This window comes from Heterodontus francisci, chromosome 11 (genome assembly GCF_036365525.1).
Source record: "Heterodontus francisci isolate sHetFra1 chromosome 11, sHetFra1.hap1, whole genome shotgun sequence".
In the NCBI taxonomy this organism is placed as follows: Eukaryota; Metazoa; Chordata; class Chondrichthyes; order Heterodontiformes; family Heterodontidae; genus Heterodontus; species Heterodontus francisci.
Genome location: NC_090381.1, coordinates 19,631,356 through 19,649,650, shown reverse-complemented (window position 1 = coordinate 19,649,650; position 18,295 = coordinate 19,631,356). Strand labels below are relative to the sequence as shown.

Sequence of the window (18,295 nt, the reverse complement as noted above, 5' to 3'; positions counted from 1 at the left end):
GAGGAATTTGCATCCATCTTCAGCCAGAGATGCCGAGTTGATGATCCATCACAGCCTCCTCCTGAGGTCCCCAGCATCAAAGATGCCAGTCTTCAGCCAATTCGATTCATTCCACATTATATCAAGAAACAGCTGAAGGCACTGGATACTGTAAAGGCTATGGGCCCTGATTAACATTCCAGCAATAGTACTGAAGCCTGATGAAATAGCCACGCCCCTGGCCAAGCTGTTCTCGTACAGCTAAAACACTGGCACCTACCCAGCAATGTGGAAAATTTCCCAGGTATGTCCTATGCACAGAAAGCTAGACAAATCCAACCTGGCTAATTACTACCCCATCACTCTACTCTCGATCATCAGTAAAGTGATGGAAGGTGTCATCAACAGTGCCATCAAGCAGCACTTGCTCAGCAATAACCTGCTCAGTGACGCTCAGTTTGGATTCCGCCTCTGCCACTCAGCTCCTGACCTCATTACAGCCTTGGTTCAAACATGGAAAAATCGGAACTCCAGAGGTGAGGTAAGAGTGACTGCCCTTGACATCAAGGCAGCATTTAACCGAGAATGGCATCAAGGGGCCCGAGCAAAATGGGAGTCCATGGGAATCGGGGGGAAAACTCTCTGCTGGTTGGAGTCGTACCAAGCACAAAGATGGTTGTGGTTGTTGGAGGTCAAGCATCTCAGTCCCAGGACATCACTGTAGGAGTTCCTCAGGGTAGTGTCCGAGGCCCAACCATCTTCAGCTGATTCATCAATGACCCTCCCTCCATCATAAGATCAGAAGTGGGGATGTTCACTGATGATTGCATAATGTTCAGCACCATTCACAACTCCTCAGAGGTATTCCGTAAAGCGGTCACCCAGTCTGCATTTGGTCTCCCTAATGTAGAGGAGACCACATTGTGAGCAGCGAATACAGATACTGAAGCAGCCCACGTTCAGATGCAGCAAGACCTGGACAACATCCAGGCTTGGGCTGATAGGTGGCAAGTAACATTGGTGCCCTCAAGTGCTGGGCAATGACCATCTCAGACAAGAGAGGCTCTAAGCATTTCCCCTTGATGTTAAATGGCATTACCATTGCTGAATCACCCACTATCAACATCCTGGGGGTTACCATTGACCAGAACCTGAAATGGACCACTTAAACGCCATTGCTGCCAGACCAGGACAGAGGCTGGGAATTTTGTGGCGAGTAACTCACCTGACTCCCCAAAGCCTGTCCACCATCTACAAGGCACAAGTCAGGTGTGTGATGGAATACTCTCCACTTGCCTGGATGGGTGCAGCTCCAACAACATTCAAGAAGCTCAACACCATCCAGGACAGCACAGCCTGCTTGATTTGCACACCATCCACAGCCTTCAACATTCACCGCTGATGCACAGTGGCAGCGGTGTGTACCATTGATGAAATGCACTGCAGCAACTCACCAAGGCTGGGTGACAGCACCTTCTAAACCCGCAACCTCTACCACCTAGAAGATCTCCAATCTTGGAGATGAAGAATACAGTCAAGTCAAGCTGCGACAGGAAGAACAACATTGTAAGCATTTTAGCAATTCGCCTTTGTCTTTTTATTCCTTCACTTGTTCAGATACACCAGTGATTGAGATAAGAAAAATATGGCGATTGCTCATCTATCAATGTGATAGTTTCTCAATAAGGGTGAGTTGGTGAGATCAAATCTGCAGCTACAATGGCCTCTATGGGAGAAAAAACGGAAGTCACTTTGCTGTGAGGACAATGAAGACGTTAGTATTTATTACAGGATATACATCAGTAGCTGCGGCTTCCAAAAAATATTCAACTTTTACAGTTGCATGTTGTTCACTTGCTCTGTGTAGCAAACTGTAAACCCTGATAACTAAGAACCTACTTTTGACAATGATAGCTTTCTTGTGGTTCTCACTTGGTATTAAAACAGTGCTCAAGGCAGCTGTCTGTGTGGTGAGTATGGTGCTCACTTACCTCACTTTCTTACTTGTACTTCTTTCAATGCAGTATACTGTATTCGCTGCTCACAATGTGGTCTCCTCTACATTAGGGAGACCAAATGCAGACTGGGTGACCGCTTTACGGAATACCTCCGCTCAGTCTGAAAGAATGACCCCGAGCTGGCCATTTCAACACACCCCACCCTGCTCTCATGCTCATGTCTCTGTCCTGGGATTGCTGCAGTGTTCCAGTGAACATCAACGCAAGCTCGAGGAACAGCATCTCATCTACCAATTAGGCACACTACAGCCTGCTAGACTGAACATTGAGTTCAATAATTTCAGAACATGACAGGCCCCCCCCCATTTTACTTTAATCTTGAGGTTTTTTTGTATTTATTTTATTTTGTTCAGTTTGTTTCTACTGTGCCTACCCACTTTTTTCATGCTTGTGCTTGTGGCTGGTCAGTTTTCTGTCCATTCACACCCTCTCTGTACTAACGCTTTGTCTTTCAGCACACCATTAACATACCGTTTTCCTTTGCTCCATTACCTTCTGGTCAGTTATTCTCTGTGACCTTGTCCTATCAATACCTTCCCTTTTGTTATCTCTTGCCCCACCCCCGCTTTACTTGCTTAAAATCTTTTACATTTCTTATATCTGCCAGTTCTGATGAAGGGTCACTGACCTGAAATGTTAACTCTGCTTCTCTCTCCACAGATGCTGCCAGACCTGCTGAGTATTTCCAGCACTTTCCGTTTTTATTTCAGATTTCCAGCATCTGCAGTATTTTGCTTTTATATTATGGGAGTATGGTGCTGTTGTGGAACAATGCTAAAGGTCAAGCCTTTACTACAATCCTGCTGAATGTGGGAACTGTGAAATGTATGTATGTATGGACTTGCGGTGTGCTTATCACAAGGGGACGCATCATCACCGAACAGAGCGCAGCACTGAGGGAGACGCAAGCAAGTTTGTGACACAGAGTGAACGAAGCGGTTAAAGAACGATCCTATAACAGACAAAAAAAAAAACAACTTTTGGGAAGCTTTCAGTCGGTTACTAAAAAAAAAAGCAGGGCCTCGGTGGCCGCAGAAGTGAGTAACACCGAGCACAAACTGTCACTTCTGCCTGTGAAAACGTAGCCGGTAGGTTTCGACTTGAGTTAATGGTGCACACACATTTTAGTTAGCGGGTTAATGGTGCTAAAAGGAAAGCTACAGAAACTAACGGTAGGGGGCTGCGTGACAGAGGGAGATACGAGTCTCAGTGACACCGCCCAGTGATACATGTTAATCCTTCCCTTCTCACTGCAGGCTCCCAGCAAAGAAAGCCTCTTCCCAGCTGCTAACGGTGTAAGCATGATGTCCAGTAGTCACAAAGGTAAATGACCGATTCTTGAATGCATCATCTTATCTTCTCGCTTATCTCTCTAGTTCTAACCCCTCCCCCCCCCCTTCCTCTTTTTGTCTCTGCTTATTTCAAAGTTGTTTGTGCAGTTTAGTAATGTCACTGCGGTTTTTTCCCCTCTCATTTTGAGAAACAGGAAACGCTCCAAGGTTGGAGAAAGAGTCCCATTCCCCCAGGCCAGCACTCCTTTCTCCACTCGGAACCTGTTTGGAAGCTTGGCCGTGTACTGACCGAGAGGCCCCTCTGGCAGCCTCCCGGACTGTGAGCTGTGTGTGTGGGCAAACTGGAAAAACCTCTCGTTTAATGAATGACCCCTCTCTTTCTCTGCTGGGTTTAGTTCCTACCTACAGGCCGGAGCTGGGTAATCTCAGCCTTACACAGTCCTGCAAATACTTGCATGTAATATAGAAAAACATTCCAAAGTGCTTTGCAAAAATACTCATGCTCAATTTTGACCATCCTCTATCACTGGAAGCCTCAGAATGTGAATTGTAGAAATTGAAGTTTAATCTCCTGGGTGGATGTACTTGTTAGTGACCCAAGAGATACTTCATAGCGGCATTAAAATTGTTTCCTTTGTTTGAGCTTTTTTAAAATGTAGTTTTAAAAATACTGGAGATGGCTAGAAGACTGGTGAGGTGGAGCATGTGGTGGTGGTAGTTAGATATTGAGAGCACTTTATAAGACAAAATATGACACTGAGTCACATTAGGCAATGTTAGGGCAGGTGACCAAAAACTTGAATAAAGAGGTACATTTAAAGGAGGAAAGTGAGACGGAGAGGTTTAGGGAGGAAATTCCAGAGCTTGGGGCCTTGGCAACTGAAGGCATGACCACCAATGGATTAAAATCAGGGAGGCTTAATAGGCCAGAATTGGAGGAGCGTGGATAACTTGGAGGGTTGTGGGGCTGGAGGAGATTAGAGATAGGGATGGGTGAGGCCTTGCGCTTTGAAAATGTGGATGAGAATTTTAAAATCGTTACTTAACCAAGATCAGTGAGCACAGGGCTGATGAGTGAATGGGATTTGGTATGAGTAAGGACAATGGGCAGCAGAATTTTGGCCAGGCATTGGAATAGTCTGGAGGTAACGAAGGCATGGATGAGTGTTCAGCAGTAGAAGAGGAGACAGGAGCAGGGCCAGGCGATGTTACAGAGGTGGCAATAGGTGGTCTTAGTGACAGCACGGATATGTGGTTGTAGACTCGTCTCGAGTTCAAATATGAGAGACTGAGGTTGCGTACAGTCCAGTTCAGCTTCAGACAGTTGTCAGGGAGAGAGATGGAGTCAGTGGTGAGGGAATGGAGTTTGGAGCGGGGACCAAAGACAATGGCTTTAGTCAGGAATTTAACACTTTAAGGGATGTTGTGAGCAAGTTTTTCAAGATATTAAGGGGAATGGATAGGGTAAGTTGGGAGAAACTTTCTGCTGGTTGGGGAGTCTTGGACTAGAGGGTATAATCTAGAAATTAGAGCTAAACTTTTCAGAATTGAAATTAGGAAACTCTTCTACAAACACAGGGTGGTAGAAGTTTCAAACTCTCCTGCAAGTAGCAATTAATGCTAAATCAATTCTTAATTTTAAAACTAAGATAGATTTTTTGCTAACCATAATTGTTAAAGGATATGGGGCAAAGGTGGGTATCTGGAGTTAGATTGCAGATTAGCCATGATGTCCTACTCCTGTTCCTATCTTTCTGTTCCAAATAGACTGTTGAACTGATTTCTGTCTGATGACACTGGGGTTACCCAGTGCCACCTCTTACCAGTCCCATGAAAATAGGTTTGTCTCATTTTGCATTTGGCAAAAGGTATTTTTTTGGTCGTTCGGGCACTTAACATGCACAGGGACCTACTGTCCTGACTTTCTGCAATTAATTCCTACTTGTGCTCATCAAAAGTCAACTTCTGTTGGCAAGTATAGTCATTCTGTGTGCTTGAAATTTGAACCCACGTGTGAAGTATCTAGGAGAACAGGCCAGACCCTTATAGTGGAGAATGCATAAATTTTCCCCCTATCCTCACCTTGAATAACAATTGCAAGGAGCTTCTTGATTTCTTCATTAAGATCTAAATCATCTGTTCAGCTGCTTCTGCTGCTATGCCCCCCACCATTCTGTCTATTCATTAAGCCATTGTTCCTCCCAGTTCTGCTTCCAACAGTAGCCCTGAACCGGCACCTCACGTCCACGAAACAGCTGACTACCCAGTTTCAGCTGATAATTGTTCTCTAACTTCAGTTACTATCTCCTTCCCTTCAAAACCACTGTCATTAGTTACCCCCTTCAATAAACGTCAACACTTAACCAACATCCCCATCTCCAACCTCCTTGTCCTCTGAGATTCTTGAAGGCGTATGAAGGCAAACTGCTTATTTTACTTGGCACCATAACATTTTGGGATCCAGTATATGAATCATTTAAGACACAACGTGCTAAATGTACCACGTTTGGGAGAAAAAAGATGACTTGGGACCTGTGGTTCCCAAAGCTCTTGTCTGGATCTATTGTAGAATAACTGACATTGATTGTTATGAATAGACAACAATGCTGTTATCATTGTATCATGTGACTATTAGGATGGTAAAATGAGAATTAGATGGACTTTTGTTTAGCAATTCCCATGCTACCTCAAGTCTACATTACAGAAACAGGCCATTCGGCCCAAGAGGCTTATACTGTACACGAGCCTCCTCCCACCCTTCTTCACTTAACCCTATCAGCATAATCTTCTATTCCTTTCTCCCTCATGTGCTTGTCTGCTTCCCCTTAAACTTGCCTATATTCTTCACCTGGTGTATGGATGAATGTGCATTTAATTTATTTTTGGTGCTGCTGTTTGAGGAAGAACCATTGGCTAGGACACCAGGACAGATCTCTGCTCCTCCTTGCATTGTGTCTGAGGGACGTTGCAGCAGAAGTGTGTTTCACCAGAAATGTGTTTCTGATCATTTTTAATTTTCTTTTTCATTCATGGGATGTGGCCATCACTGGCAAGCCCAGTAATTATTGCCCATCCCTAATTTTTTTTTAATTCATTCATGAGATGTGGGCGTCACTGGCCAGGCCAGCATTTATTGCCCATCTGTAATTGCCCTTGAGAAGGTGGTGGTGAACTGCCTTCTTCACCCGCTGCAATCCATGTGGGGTAGGGACACCCACAGTACTGTTAGGAAGGGAGTTCAAGGATTTTGACCCAGCGATGCTGAATGAACGGCGATATAGTTCCAAGTCAGGATGGTGTGTGACTTGGAGGAGTACTTGCAAGTGGTGGTGTTCCCATGTATTTGCTGCACTTATCCTTCTAGTTGGTAGAGGTCGTGGGTTTGGAAGGTGCTGTCTAAGGAGCTTTGGTGCGTTGCTGCAGTGCATCTTGTAGATGGTACACACTGCTGCCACTGTGCGTCGGTGGTGGATGGTGTGCATGTTTGTAGGTGGGGTGCCAATCAAGTGAGCTGCTTTGTCCTGGATGGTGTCGAGCTTCTTGAGTGTTGTTGGAGCTGCACCCATCCAGGCAAGTGGAGAGTATTCCATCACATTCCTGACTTGTGCCTTGTAGATGGTGGATAGGCTTTGGGGAGTCAGGAGGTGAGTTACTCGCCGCAGGATTCCTAGCCTCTGACCTGCTCTTGTAGCCATGGTATTTATATGGCTACTCCAATTCAGTTTCTGGTCAATGGTAGCCCCTTGGATGTTGATAGTGGGGGATTCAGCGATGGTAATGCCATTGAATGTCAAGGGGAGATGGTTAGATTCTCTCTTGTTGGTGATGGTCATTGCCTGGTACTTGTGTGGCGTGAATGTTACTTGCCATTTAGCAGCCCAAGTCTTGATATTGTCCAGGTCTTGCTGCATTTCTACACGGACTGCTTCAGTATCTGAGGAGTCACGAATGGTGCTGAACATTGTGCAATCATCAGCAAACATCCCCACTTCTGACCTTATAATTGAAGGAAGGTCATTGATGAAGCAGCTGAAGATGGTTGGGCCCAGGGCACTACCTTGAGGAACTCCTGCAGTGATGTCCTGGAGCTCAGATGATTAACCTCCAACAACCACAACCATCTTCCTTTGCGCTGGGTATGACTCCAGCCAGTGGAGGGTTTTCCCCCTGATTCCCATTGACCTTAGTTTTGCTAGGGCTCCTTGATGCCATACTCGGTCAAATGCTGCCTTGATGTCAAGGGCAGTCACTCTCACCTCACCTCTTGAGTTCAGCTGTTTTGTCCATGCTTGAACCAAGACTGTAATGAGGTCAGGAGCTGAGTGGCCCTGGTGGAACCTAAACTGAGCGTCACTGAGCAGGTTATTGCTAAGCAAGTGCTGCTTAATAGCACTGTCGATTACACCTTCCGTCACTTTACTGATGGTTGAGAGTAGACTGATGGGGTGGTAATAGGCTGGGTTGGACTTGTCCTGCTTTTTGTGTACAGGACATACCTGGGCAATTTTTCACATTGCCGGCTAGATGCCAGTGTTTTAGCTGTACTGGAACAGCTTGACTAGGGGCGTGGCAAGTTCTGGAGCACAGGTCTTCAGTACTATTGCCAGAATATTGTCAGGGTCCATAGCTTTTGCAGTATCCAGTGCCTTCAGTCGTTTCTTGATATCACGCGGAGTGAATCGAATTGACTGAAGTCTGGCATCTGTGGGGGAGGCAGTGGCGTAGTGGTATTGTCACTGGACTAGTAAGCCAGAGACCCAGGGTATTGCTCTGGGGACATGGGTTCAAATCCCACCACAGCAGAAGGTGGAATTTGAATTCAATTAATAAATCTGGAATTAAAAGCTAGTCTAATGATGGCCATGAAACCATTGTCGATTGTTGTAAAAACCCATCTGGTTCACTAATATCCTTTAGGGAAGGAAATCTGCTGTCCTTACCTGGTCTAGCCTACATGTGACTCCAGACCCACAGCAATGTGGTTGACTCTTACATGCCCTCTGAAATGGCCCAGCAAGCCACTCAGTTGTATCTAACTGCTACGAAGTCAATAAAAAGGAATGAAACCGGATGGACCACCCGGCGTCGACCTAGGCACCGGAAACGACAACGGCAAACCCAGCTCTGTCAACCCTGCAAAGTCCTCCTTACTAACATCTGGGGGTTTGTGCCAAAGTTGGGAGAGCTGTCCTACAGACTAGTCAAACAACAGCCTGACATAGTCATACTCACGGAATCATACCTTACGGATAATGTCCCAGACACTGCCATCACCATCCCCGGGTATGTCCTGTCCTACCGGCTGGACAGACCCAGCAGAGGTGGTGGCACGGTGGTATACAGTAGGGAGGGAGTTGCCCTGGGAGTCCTCAACATCGACTCTGGACCTCATGAAGTCTCATGGCATCAGATCAAACATGGACAAGGAAACCTCATACTGATTACCACCTACCGCCCTCCCTCAGCTGATGAGTCAATAGTCCTCCATGTTGAACAGCACTTGGAGGAAGCACTGAGGGTGGCAAGGGCACAAAATGTACTCTGGGGGACTTCAATGTCCATCACCAAGAGTGGCTCGGTAGCACCACTACTGACCGAGATGGCCGAGTCCTAAAGGACATATCTGCTAGACTGGATGTGCGGCAGGTGGTGAGGGAACCAACAAGTGGGAAAAACATACTTGACCTCGTCCTCGCCAATCTGCCTGCCGCAGATGCATCTGTCCGTGGGAGTGACCACCGCACAGTTGTTGTGGAGCCGACGTCCCGCCTTCACATTGAGGATACCATCCATCGTGTTGTGTGGCGCTACCACCGTGCTAAATGGCATAGATTTCGAACAGATCTAGCAATGCAAAACTGGGCATCCATGAGGAGCTGTGGGCCATCAGCAGCAGCAGAATTGTACTCAACCACAATCTATCACCTCATGGTCCGGCATATCCCCCACTCAACCATTACCATCAAGCCAGGAGACCAACCCTGATTCAATGAAGAGTGCAGGAGGGCATGCCAGGAGCAGCACCAGGCATACCTCAAAATGAGGTGTCAACCTGGTGAAGCTACAACCCAGGACTATCTGCGTGCCAAACTGAGTGAGTAAGCAGCATGCGATAGACAGAGCTAAGCGATCCCATAACCAAAGGATCAAATATAAGCTCTGCAGTCCTGCCACATCCAGCCGTGAATGGTGGTGGACAATTAAACAACTAACTGGAGGAGGTGGCTGCACAAATATCCCCATCCTCAATGATGGGGGAGCCCAGCACATCAGTGCGAAAGATGAGGCTGAAGCATTTGCAACAGTCTTCAGCCAAAAGGTTGAGTACAATCCTGCTGCTAATGACCCACAGCGCCTCATGGATGCCCAGTTTTGCATTGCTAGATCTGTTTGAAATCTGTCCCATTTAGCACGGTGGTCATACCACACAACACGAAGGAGGGTATCCTCAAAGTGAAGGCAGGACTTCGTCTCCACAATGACTGTGCGGTGGTCACTCCTACCAATACTGTCATGGACAGATGCGTCTGCGCCAGGCAGATTGGTGAGGACGAGGTCAAGTATGTTTTCCCCTCTTGTTGGTTCCCTCATCACCTGCCGCATACCCAGTCTAGCAGATATGTCCTTTAGGACTCTGCCAATGCGGTCATTAGTGGTGCTTCAATGGACATTGAAGTCCCCCATCCAGAGTACATTTTGTGCTCTTGCCACCCTCAGTGCTTCCTCCAAGTGCTGTTCAACATGGAGGAGTACTACTCATCAGCTGAGGGAGGGTGGTAGGTGGTAATCAGCAGGAGTTTTCCTTGTCCATTTTTGACCTAATGCCATGAGACTTCATGGGGTCCAGAGTTGATGTTGAGGACTCCCAGAGCAATTCCCTCCCTAATGCCCTTGCAGGTGGTGGTGAGCTGCATTGAACCGCTGCAGTCCATGTGGTGCAGTTATAGCCAGTCCTATCAGGGAGGGAGTTCCAGAATTTTGACCCAGCGACAGTGAAGGAACAGTGATATAGTTCCAAGTCAGGATGATATGTGACTTGGAGAGGAACTTGCAGGTGGTGGTGTTCACATGCGTCTGCTGCCCTTGTCCTTCTAGACAGTATAGGTCGCAGGTTTGGAAGGAGCTGTCACAGAAGCTTTGGCGAGTTGTTGTAGTGCATCTTGTATATGGTACACACTCCAGCCACTGTGCACCATTGATGGAGAGAGTGAATGTTTAAGGTGGTGGATGGGGTGCTCATCAAGTGGGCTGCTTTGTCCTGGATGGTGTGGAGCTGCTTGAGTGTTGGAGCTGCACCCATCCAGGCAAGTACTACTGGGCAGGGTTTAAACTAAGTTGGGAGGAGGATGACAACCTTGATGTAATATTGGAGAGGAAAAACAAGGTGCACAAAGAATTGGGAGAGACATAACAGCAGAATAAGAAATAGCAAGGTATTAGATGGAGGTCAGAGTAAGAGGCAATGTAATCAGGTGTAAATTAGGTTTGCAGTGCCTGTATATGAACACACAGCATAGTAAATAATGTGCGTGATTTGCAGGTGTAGGTGGGATTGTGATGCAATGCGATAATGGAGACCTGCCTCAAAAAAGGGCAGGACTCAGTACTTAATATTCCTGGGTACACGGGCCAGGATTTTATCTTGGCAATGGGGGTCTCAGTGACCGGCTAAAGCCCCAGTGAGAGCCCCGCGTTGCCTCCTCTGGGGAAGGACTTCTGGATTACGTGCCAATTAGGCATATAAGTAGACAGTGGCGGGCCTTCCCTGAGATTAAGGACCCCGGTGACAGAATACTATCGGCCAATCAGAGGCCAACAGCTCTTTAAGTGAGCAGTGCCAACATGGAAGTGGTGGCTGCTGCAGGTATTGGACTCAATGAAGGTGATGGACCCAGGCCACAGCTAAGTCTGGGCGGGAGGGATTTTGTGGGGTGGGGGTTGCAGGGGAGGTGGGTGTAGGGTCAGCAGCAAGGGCAGGGGGTGGTGGCTGTGAGTGGCCCATCCCTTCCTGATGCTGGGTGTCGATCAGGCATTAAGTGCCTTTTAATGAGGGCCCTCCCCATCCCACCCCACCCAAAACCCGGAACTGGCAAGCAACCTGTAAGGTGGAATGAGGGCCTTAAATGGTCATTAATTGATCGCTTAAGGGCCTCAATTGGTGGCGGGGCAGGAAGTCATTCACAGGCAGTTCCCGTCCCGAATTTAATTTGGGTGGGGGTTCCCCACCACCGCCCCCCCGCCACCATCTTGCCTGATTTAAATGCTCTCCCCGTCTCCAAATCCGATGCAGGGTAGAGCATAAAATACCCCCCAAAGTGTTCTGTAAAGATAGGAAAGGAAAGAAAGGAAGTGGCTGGCAGTATTGATTAAGGAGAATATTACAGGGCTGGAGAGAGAGGATGTCCTGGAGAGGTCAAGGACAGATTGGTTAGAGCCAAGAAATAATAGAGGTACCAGTACACTAGTGGGAAAGACAGAGAGGAACAAATTTGCAAAGAAATTACAGATAAGTGCGAAAACTATAGTGTAGGTATAATGTGGGACTCTAATTATCCTAATATAAACTAGGCTAGGAATAGTGTAAAGGGCAGAGAGGATTGAGTTTCTGAAGTGTGTTCAGGAGAATTTTCTCCATTATGTTGCTAGCCCAATGAAGATTGAGGGGGCATTGTTGGATCTGGTTGTGGGGAAGGATGTGCATCAAGTGGATCATGTGTCATTTGGGGAACATCTAACGGACAGTCACTTGGACAAATGTAGATTAATTAAGGAAAGCCAGCATGGATTTGTTAAAGGCAATAAAAACAAGAAATGCTTGAAATACTCAGCAGGTCTGGTAGCATCTGTGAAGAGAGAAGCAGGGTTAACATTTGAGGTCAGTGACCCTTCATCAGAACTGGCAAATATTAGAAATATAATAGGTTTTAAGCAAATAAAGTGGGGGTGGGGCAAGAGTTAACAAAAGGGAAGGTGTTGGTAGGACAAGATCACAGAGAATAACTGACCAGAAGGTCATGGAGCAGAGGCAAACAATATGTTAATGGTGTGCAGATAGGGTGTTAATTGACAGAAAAATGAACAGCCCTGGCCTAAAGCACAAACATGAAAAAAACAGTGGGTAGGCACATGGTAAAAAAAGAAAGATGAAACAAACTAAAATAAAATAAACAAATAAAAAATTAAAAAGAACTAAAAATATAAAGGGGGGCCCGTCATGCTCTGAAATTATTGAACTCAATGTTCAGTCTGGCAGGCTGTAGTGTGCCTAATCGATAAATGAGGTGCTGTTCCTCGAGCTTGCGTTGATGTTCACTGGAACACTGCAGCAATTCCAGGACAGAGATGTGAGCATGAGAGCAGTGGTGGGGGGCGGTGGGGGGTGTGTTGAAGTTGCAAGCGACTGGAAGCTCAGAGTTATGCTTTCGGACTGAGCGGAACTGTTCCGCAAAGCGGTCACCCAGTCTGCGTTTGGTCTCCTCAGTGTACAGGAGACCGCATTGTGAGCAGCGAATACAGTATACTACATTGAAAGAAGTACAAGTAAATTGCTGCTTCACCTTCTGTAAGGCATCACACTTTAGGAAGGATGTGAAGGCATGAGAGAGGGTGCAGTGCAGAAAACATTGACTAACATGGTTCCAGGAATGAGGGACTTCAGTTACGTGGATGGATTGTTTCTGTTCTCCTTTGAGAAAAGAAGATTGAAAGGTGCTTTGATATGAGGGGTCTGGACTGGGTAGGTAGGGAGAAACCTCCCATTGGCAGAACCAGAGGACGCCGATTTAAGGTGAATGGCAAAAGAACCGAAAGCAACATAAGGAAAAACTTAGGATCTGGAATGCACTGCCTGAGGGGGTGGAGGAAGCAGATACAATTGTGACTTTCAAAAGGGAATTGGATAAGCACCTGAAGGGAAAAAATTTGCAGGGCTGCAGGGAAAGGGCAGGGGAGCGGGACTTGCTGAGTTACGCTTGCAGAGAGCCAGCAAGGACACAATGGATCTAATGGCTTCCTTCTGTACTGTAACTATTCCACAATTGCGTTAAGTGGAGAGTATTCCATCACATTCGTGACTTGCACCTTGTAGATGGTAGGCATGCTTTTGGGAGTCAGGAAGTGAGCAAATCACTACAAAATTCCCACAATATTTATATGGCTGGTCCACTTAAGTTTCTGGTCAATGGTAACCCCCAGGCTGTTGATGGTGGGGCATTCGGTGATAGTAATGCTATTGAATGTCAAGGGGAGATGGTTCAACTCTCTCTTGTTGGAGATAGTCATTGCCTGGCATGCGATAGCTTAACCTGGCAATTTTCTGCATTATTTTACAGGTGATGTACTGGTGAAAGAATTGTGATACAATTTGATTGCAAGGACCAAGAAACTTATTTCTGTGGTAAAGATGCTCACAGTGGGTTATGAAATCACGTAGACTAGGTCAAATGATTCTCGGTAGATTATTAGGAGAAATTAAACTGAAGGACTATACTCCAGTGAGATTGGCTAATTTATTTAGTGATTCAGTCGTCCTGATCTAATCGGAGCAGTATGATTATCGTTTTTTTTAAACCAAGCTTGTACACACCATTATGAGTGATGAATGATTAGTTCAGACATTCCACAGAGAAATACCTTTCCCCTTTGCCATCTTAAAGGTTTTTTTGGCACTGACACAGAATTGAAAACATAAAATGTTGGACACACCCCTCAGAGCTATGGAAGGGTCATAGAAGCAGGAGAAGGTCAGTCAACTGCTCGAGCCTGATCTATCATTCAATTAGAGCATGGCTGATCGGAATCTTAACTCCCATTTACCTACCTTTGCTCCGTAACCCTTAATACACTTAATTAAGTGTATCAATAAAAGCAAAATACTGCGGATGCTGGAAATCAGAAAAACAAAGTGCTGGAAATACACAGCAGCATCTATAGAGAGCGAGACACAGAGTTAACGTTTCAGGTCTGTGACCTTTAGCAGAACTGGCAAAGGCTAGAAACGTAATAGGCTTTGTTGCTGTTTAAGTGGAGATGTAAATGACACTTTCCATAACTTTCCTGATGATCAAGAGTAGACTGATAGGGCGGTAATTAGCCGGATTGGATTTGTTTTGATTTTGTGGACTCGATATAGCTGGGCAATTTTCCACATTGTTGGATAAATGCCATTGTTGTAACTGTACTGGAACAGCTTGGCTAGGGGTCCGACTAGTTCTGCAGCACAAGCCTTCAGTACTGCAGCCGGGATGTTGTCAGGGCCCATAGCCTTTGCACTATCCAGTGCCTTTAGCCATTTCTTGGTATCATGTGGAGTTAATCGGATTGGCTGAAGACTGGCATCTGTGATGCTGGAGACCTCAGGAGGAGGCCGAGATGGATCATCCGCTCGGCACATCTGGCTGAAGATGGTTGCTAATGCTTCAGTTTTGTCTTTTGCACTGACGTGCTGGGCTCTGCAATCATTGCGGATGGGGATATTTTTGGAGCCTTCTCCTCCTGTTAGTAGTTTAATTGTCCACCACTATTCATAACTGGATGTGGCAAGACTGCAGAGCTTTAATCTGATCCGTCGGTTGTGGATTTGCTGTCTATTGCATTTTGCAAGTTTCCACTCACGAATAGTATATTGACTTGTGACATCAGGTGTTATCTCATTTAACTTGTGCTTCTTCTGAACTGTCGATGTCTGGATCAGACGCAGTGCATGCGGATGGTCTTTGCAACAATTTGAAGAATGTCAGGTTTTGTGTGATGATTAGCGAGCCACGCTTAGCAGTGATTCTTTTGTGTTGGCCACTACAAATGGCTGAATGTCATGGGGGTTGTTTGCTTTCCAACATAGCCATCATGTTTTACAAGCACTTTTTCTCCTGGCTTTAGCGGTGTGGTTCTGAATTTCATGTTTCACTCTGTGTTTATTTTCATGTGATCTTTCCGTCCTTGATCACGCTTGCATATGTGTTCATCATTAGTTTTGCGGGCTAGCACAGACCGACATGCTTGTAGGATGTGCGAGGATGAGTGTAGCTGGAGGCTTTCCAATGATTGCATGAGGAGTCGCTCTGTAATTGCACAGAAGATGTTACAATTCCTGCTTCAATGACTTGCTGTCAGCATACAAATCACATTGTTCAAGGTATGCATGAATCTCTCAACTTCACCATTAGCACTTGGCCAATGGGGTGTGACTTTTCGGTGAGTGAAGCCCAGGTAGTTTGCGAACTTACTACACTCTTTGCTGTTGAATTGGGGTCCATTGTCGCTTCTCACTGTTTGAGGGACTCCAAACAAAGCGAAAATCTGTTCAAGCTTTAGGACGCCTGCTTTCACTGAGGTAGATGTAACTATTTCTACGACTGGGACTCTGCTGTAGCTATCACAACAAACTGAAAGAGGCAAACTCAAGCCAGAAAGTGAACAAACTTTGCATAGACTGACAGTCACACAGCACATGAATGCAATCACACAACTGGAAGCTTTCACCCCAGTTGAAATTGTATGTTTTAACAAAAGCGGCAAGCACAAGCTATGACTGAAAATAGATACTGGGGCAACCACCAATATTTAAGCACTGCTGATACTCAACAACATGTAGCTAGCGAAGGGGAAGTCTGTGTTACAGTCAACAAATGCTAGACTCACGGCATTTGTTCACCAGTCTTCTGCATGGGAGCGTTGATATTGAAGTGCAGATATGTCACACCTTCTGTGTGGTTGACACCAATGGCCCAGCAGTAGCTGGACTGCCAGCATGCGGTGAGTGAACGCCAGATCGTGATGATTCACAAGATCAGAAAAGCGCCAATGCTAGATATTCAAGGCAAGTGTGACCCTATTGAGTCTATTTAAAATCTGCAACAGAAATACCCAGAGCTAGAGCTACTCCATCCTCATAATGTTCCATCACATCCATGGTCAAGAATAGCTACCTGCTCTTGTAGCCACGATATTTATGTGGCTACTCGAGTTCAGTTTCTGGTCAATCATAACCCCCAGGATGTTGATAGTGGGGGATTCAGTGATTGCAATGCCATTGACTGTCATAGGGAGGTGGTCAGATTCTCTCTTTGAGATGGTCATTGCCTGGCATTTGTATGGCATGAATGTTACTTGCCAATTATCAGCCCAAGCCTGGATATTGTCCAGGTCTTGCTGCATTTCTACACGGACTGCTTCAATATCTGAGGAGTCGCGATTGGTGCTGAACATTGTGCAATCATCAGTGAACATCCCCACTTCTGACCTGATGATTGAAGAAAGGTCATTGATGAAGCAGCTGAAGATGGTTGGGCCGAGGACGCTACCCTGAGGAACTCCTGCAGTGATGTCCTGGAGCTGAGTTGATTGACCTTCAATAACCACAACCATTTTCCTTTGCGCTAGGTACGACTCCAACCAGTGGAGAGTTTTCCCACTGATTCCCATTGACTCTAGTTTTGCTAGGAATCCTTGATGCCATACTCTGTCAAATGCTGCCCCTAATTAACTAATTAATTAATAAGTAGAGGAGTAACTAAACCGGAGGGAGGAGATGACTGTATTTAGCATTTTAATATTTATAGTAAAAATCTAGTGCTAGGGACCATATATAATTGTAACTTATTTTGGTAAGAATTTAATAAGTATTTTAAATTAATTTATTAATTAGTGCTAGAAATGTCAGTTAGAGGGGTAAAGTGCTTCATGTGGGAGGTCCATGATGCTTCCAGCATTCAGGACAACTACATCTGCAGGAAGTGTACCCAATTGCAGCTCCTTACAGACCACACGGATCGGTTGGAGCAGCAATTGGATGGACTTAGGAGCATGCAGGTGGCGGAAAACATCGTAGACAGGAGTTTTAGAGACGTGGTTACACCCAAGGTGCAGGCAGATAGATGGGTGACCGCTAGAAGGGGCAGGCAGTCAGTGCAGGAATCCCCTGTGGCTATCCCCCTCTCTTACAAATATACCGTTTTGGATACCGTTGGTGGGGGATGGCCGATCAGTGGAAAACAACAGCAGCAGCCAGAGCAGTGGCACCATGGCTGGCTCTGTTGTTCAGCAGGGAGGGACAAAGCGCAGAAGAGCAATAGTTACAGGGACTCTATAGTCAGGGGCACAGATAGGCACTTCTGTGGATGTGAAAGAGACTCCAGGATGGTATGTTGCCTCCCTGGTGCCAGGTTCAAGGATGTCTCTGAATGGGCAGGGGGCATTCTGAAGGGGGAGGGTGAACAGCCAGAGGTTGTGGTACACATCGGTACTAACGGTATAGGCAGGAAGAGTGACGAGGTCCTGCAGGGGAGTTCAGGGAGTTAGGTAATAAGTTTAAAAAAACAGGACCTCTCGGGATTACTCCCTGTGCCACGTGCCAGTGAGGCTAGAAATAGGAAGATAGTGCAGATAAACACGTGGCTAAACAGCTGGTGTAGAAGGGAGGGTTTCAGATATCTGGACCATTGGGATCTCTTCAGGGACAGGTGGGACCTGTACAAGAAGGACGGGTTGCATCTAAACTGGAGGGACAAATATCCTGGCTGCGAGGTTTGCTAGCATCACTGAGGAGGGTTTAAACTAGTGTGGCAGGGGGGTGAAAACCAGAACAGTAGGTCAGCAGGTGAAATAACTGAGGGGGAACTGGTAAATAAGGCCAGTGAGACTGAGAGGAAGAGCAGGCAGGGAGATGTTGCTGAGCACAGTAGGACTGGTGGTCTGAAGTGCATTTGTTTCAATGCGAGAAGTATAACAGGTAAGGCAGATGAACTTAGAGCTTGGATTAGTACTTGGAACTATGATGTTGTTGCTATTACAGAGACTTGGTTGAGGGAAGGACAGAATTGGCAGCTGAATGTTCCGGGATTTAGCTGCTTCAGGTGGGATAGAGGGGGATGTAAAAGGGGTGGGGGAGTTGCATTACTGGTTACGGAGAATATCACAGCTGTACTGCGGGAGGACACCTCGGAGGGGTCATGCAGCGAGGCAATATGGGTGGAGCTCAGAAATAGGAGGGGTGCAGTCACGATGTTG

General features: G+C 46.3%; 1 protein-coding gene across 6 annotated transcripts in view; it reads left to right on the top strand.

Annotated features, from left to right (window-relative positions):
- The first annotated feature begins 1,872 nt into the window (after window positions 1-1,872).
- The window catches only part of LOC137375112 (lactosylceramide 4-alpha-galactosyltransferase-like), a 108,335-nt gene continuing 91,912 nt past the window's right edge, over window positions 1,873-18,295 (top strand). For 3 of the 6 annotated variants that reach the window (XM_068041750.1, XM_068041756.1, XM_068041751.1), the window contains exons 1-2: window positions 1,873-1,949; window positions 3,254-3,320. In XM_068041750.1, coding sequence (XP_067897851.1) covers window positions 1,887-1,949; window positions 3,254-3,320 — 130 coding nt within the window. In that variant the 5' untranslated portion in view covers window positions 1,873-1,886. Of the gene's footprint in view, window positions 1,950-2,719; window positions 3,086-3,253; window positions 3,321-18,295 lie in introns of those variants that run through there. The other 3 variants (XM_068041754.1, XM_068041753.1, XM_068041755.1) reach the window with 3 other exon arrangements.